This window comes from Echinops telfairi, unplaced genomic scaffold (genome assembly GCF_000313985.2).
Source record: "Echinops telfairi isolate 266 unplaced genomic scaffold, ASM31398v2 ScPeMD7_7429;HRSCAF=8467, whole genome shotgun sequence".
Lineage (NCBI taxonomy): Eukaryota > Metazoa > Chordata > Mammalia > Afrosoricida > Tenrecidae > Echinops > Echinops telfairi.
Window position 1 is genome coordinate 389,459 of NW_022111329.1, and position 1,830 is coordinate 391,288.

General features: G+C 47.4%; 2 protein-coding genes across 2 annotated transcripts in view; one reads left to right on the top strand and one right to left on the bottom strand.

Moving 5' to 3' along the window:
- FRMD3 (FERM domain containing 3) overlaps positions 1–1,830 on the bottom strand; it is a 359,195-nt gene that overhangs the window by 236,294 nt on the left and 121,071 nt on the right. The window lies entirely within an intron of this gene.
- Positions 931–1,293, top strand: LOC105979803 (coiled-coil-helix-coiled-coil-helix domain-containing protein 1-like). Its single transcript, XM_013008103.1, has one exon. It carries the CDS (start codon positions 931–933, stop codon positions 1,291–1,293), a length of 363 nt encoding a protein of 120 aa, XP_012863557.1.

The following is a 1,830-nucleotide window of genomic DNA, read 5'->3' on the forward strand; positions in this document are numbered from 1 at the left end:
GTGCTTCGACACTCCCAAAGCCACCCATGGACACATTGGACCACCATTGCTGTGCACTTTAACCTCTGTTTACCTCCTCTTTCTCAGTCACACCCAGAGCACCCAAGGGCTGACCTTCTCAACCAGGCCTGCCTGGGATCTCCTCTTGTCTGTAAGTTCTCATTAAATCAAATATCTTGCTTAAGAACAAGTCTGTGCTCCTCAAAAATGAAGTCTAAAGCCACTGTGGAGTCCCTAAAAGATGCGAATGGTTAACACACTCGGTTGCTAACCAAAAGCTTGAGAATTTTGTGCCCACACAGATGCACCTCAGAAGAAAGGTCTGGTGAACTACTTGCAAACAAACCAGCCACTGAAAGCCCTCACTGAAGAACAGTGCTACTCTGAGCCCAAGGGTTGAAAGCCATTGGCTAGGGGTCAGTGTTGGTTCAGTGGTAGAAGTCTCACTTCCCATGTGGGAGACCCAGAACAGATTCCTTGCCCGTGTACCTGTGTACAGCCACTGTTCTTCTGCCTTGGTGGGTTTATAAGTTGCTACGAAAGATCCCCAGTGGTGCTGTGATTAAGCACTCCACTCCTAACCCCAACACCAAAAGTTTGAACCCACCACTAGCTCATGGGATAAAGGCATGGCTCTGCATCCGTAAAGACAGGGGTTTTCTAGTGAACCAAGTTATGGACTAAGCACCATGATGACCTGAGACACTGACTGGCCTTACAGGAAACAGGGCATTGACTGCACCCCTGAATTGCACCCTACATCAAAACTACCTTGGACTTAGGCCTGAAATTCCCTGATGGGAGAGGAAGCAAATGATGGCCACCCCAAAACTATGGACATGATGGCTGTTGGCTGTGGGTGGCCCTTGGCTTAGAGGAGTCCAATGAAAAGGGACCCGGAGGCAGAAGCTGCCGGGAGCTTGGTGCGCAATGGCGATGCCCAGCCTGAGGGGCCTCCTGGTGCAGGTGGGGAACCCGCAGAAGCCTGTCCTGAAGCCCAACAAGCCCCTGGTCCTCGCTAACTTCATCAGGGAGCAGCGTCGGGAGAAGGGCGAGGCGACCTGTATCACAGAGATGTCAATGATGATGGCATGCTGGAAGCTGAATGAATTCCACGACGAACCATGCAGAAAAGAGATCCAAGACTTCTTTGATTGTGCTTCGAGGGCTGAGGCAGCCGGCAAGATGAAATCTATCCAGGACACTCGGGGAGAGTCTGGGAATTTATCTCCCAAGAAACTGAATAGATTGTTACAGAAGTTTCCTAACAAACCTCATGTCAGCTACAAATAGGAGAGTCTTTTCAGTGACTATATAGCTTCTGAGGACGTTGAGTATGTGGAGACATTTTAGCAGGGTTAGAATTAAGCAAAACATGTTTTCCCTCCCATTTTTAAATCATAGTCTGATGGTGGTTACACTTTATCTTGAAATAAGCACCTTTGAAGAGAAAAAAAAAAAAAGAAAAGAAAAGGGACCCGGAACCACAACGTATCTCAATGCCACCCTTTCATTAATATGACCAGTATAAATCTGACAGACAAGGATCTGCCCTTGTAAGAAATGTTACAGGAAATGTTCTCCTAGCACCAACCCCCACGCTCAATGTAAGCCGAGTTCAATCAATTAAGAAATCAATCTGTATGAAGGGTCACAAGGAAGAGATGAGCCAGTCAGGGTGCAGTATAACACCGATGAAACATACAACTTTCCTCTAGTTCTTAAATGCTTCTTCCCCCACCATCATGACCCCAATTCTACGTTACAAATCTGGCTAGACTAGAGCATGTACACTGATACAGATAAGAGCTGGAAACACAGGGAATCCAG

What these genes read in the sequence shown, in the direction of transcription:
- LOC105979803 (XM_013008103.1), top strand. Translation starts at nt 931, where the DNA reads ATGGCGATGCCCAGCCTGAGGGGCCTCCTGGTGCAGGTGGGGAACCCG.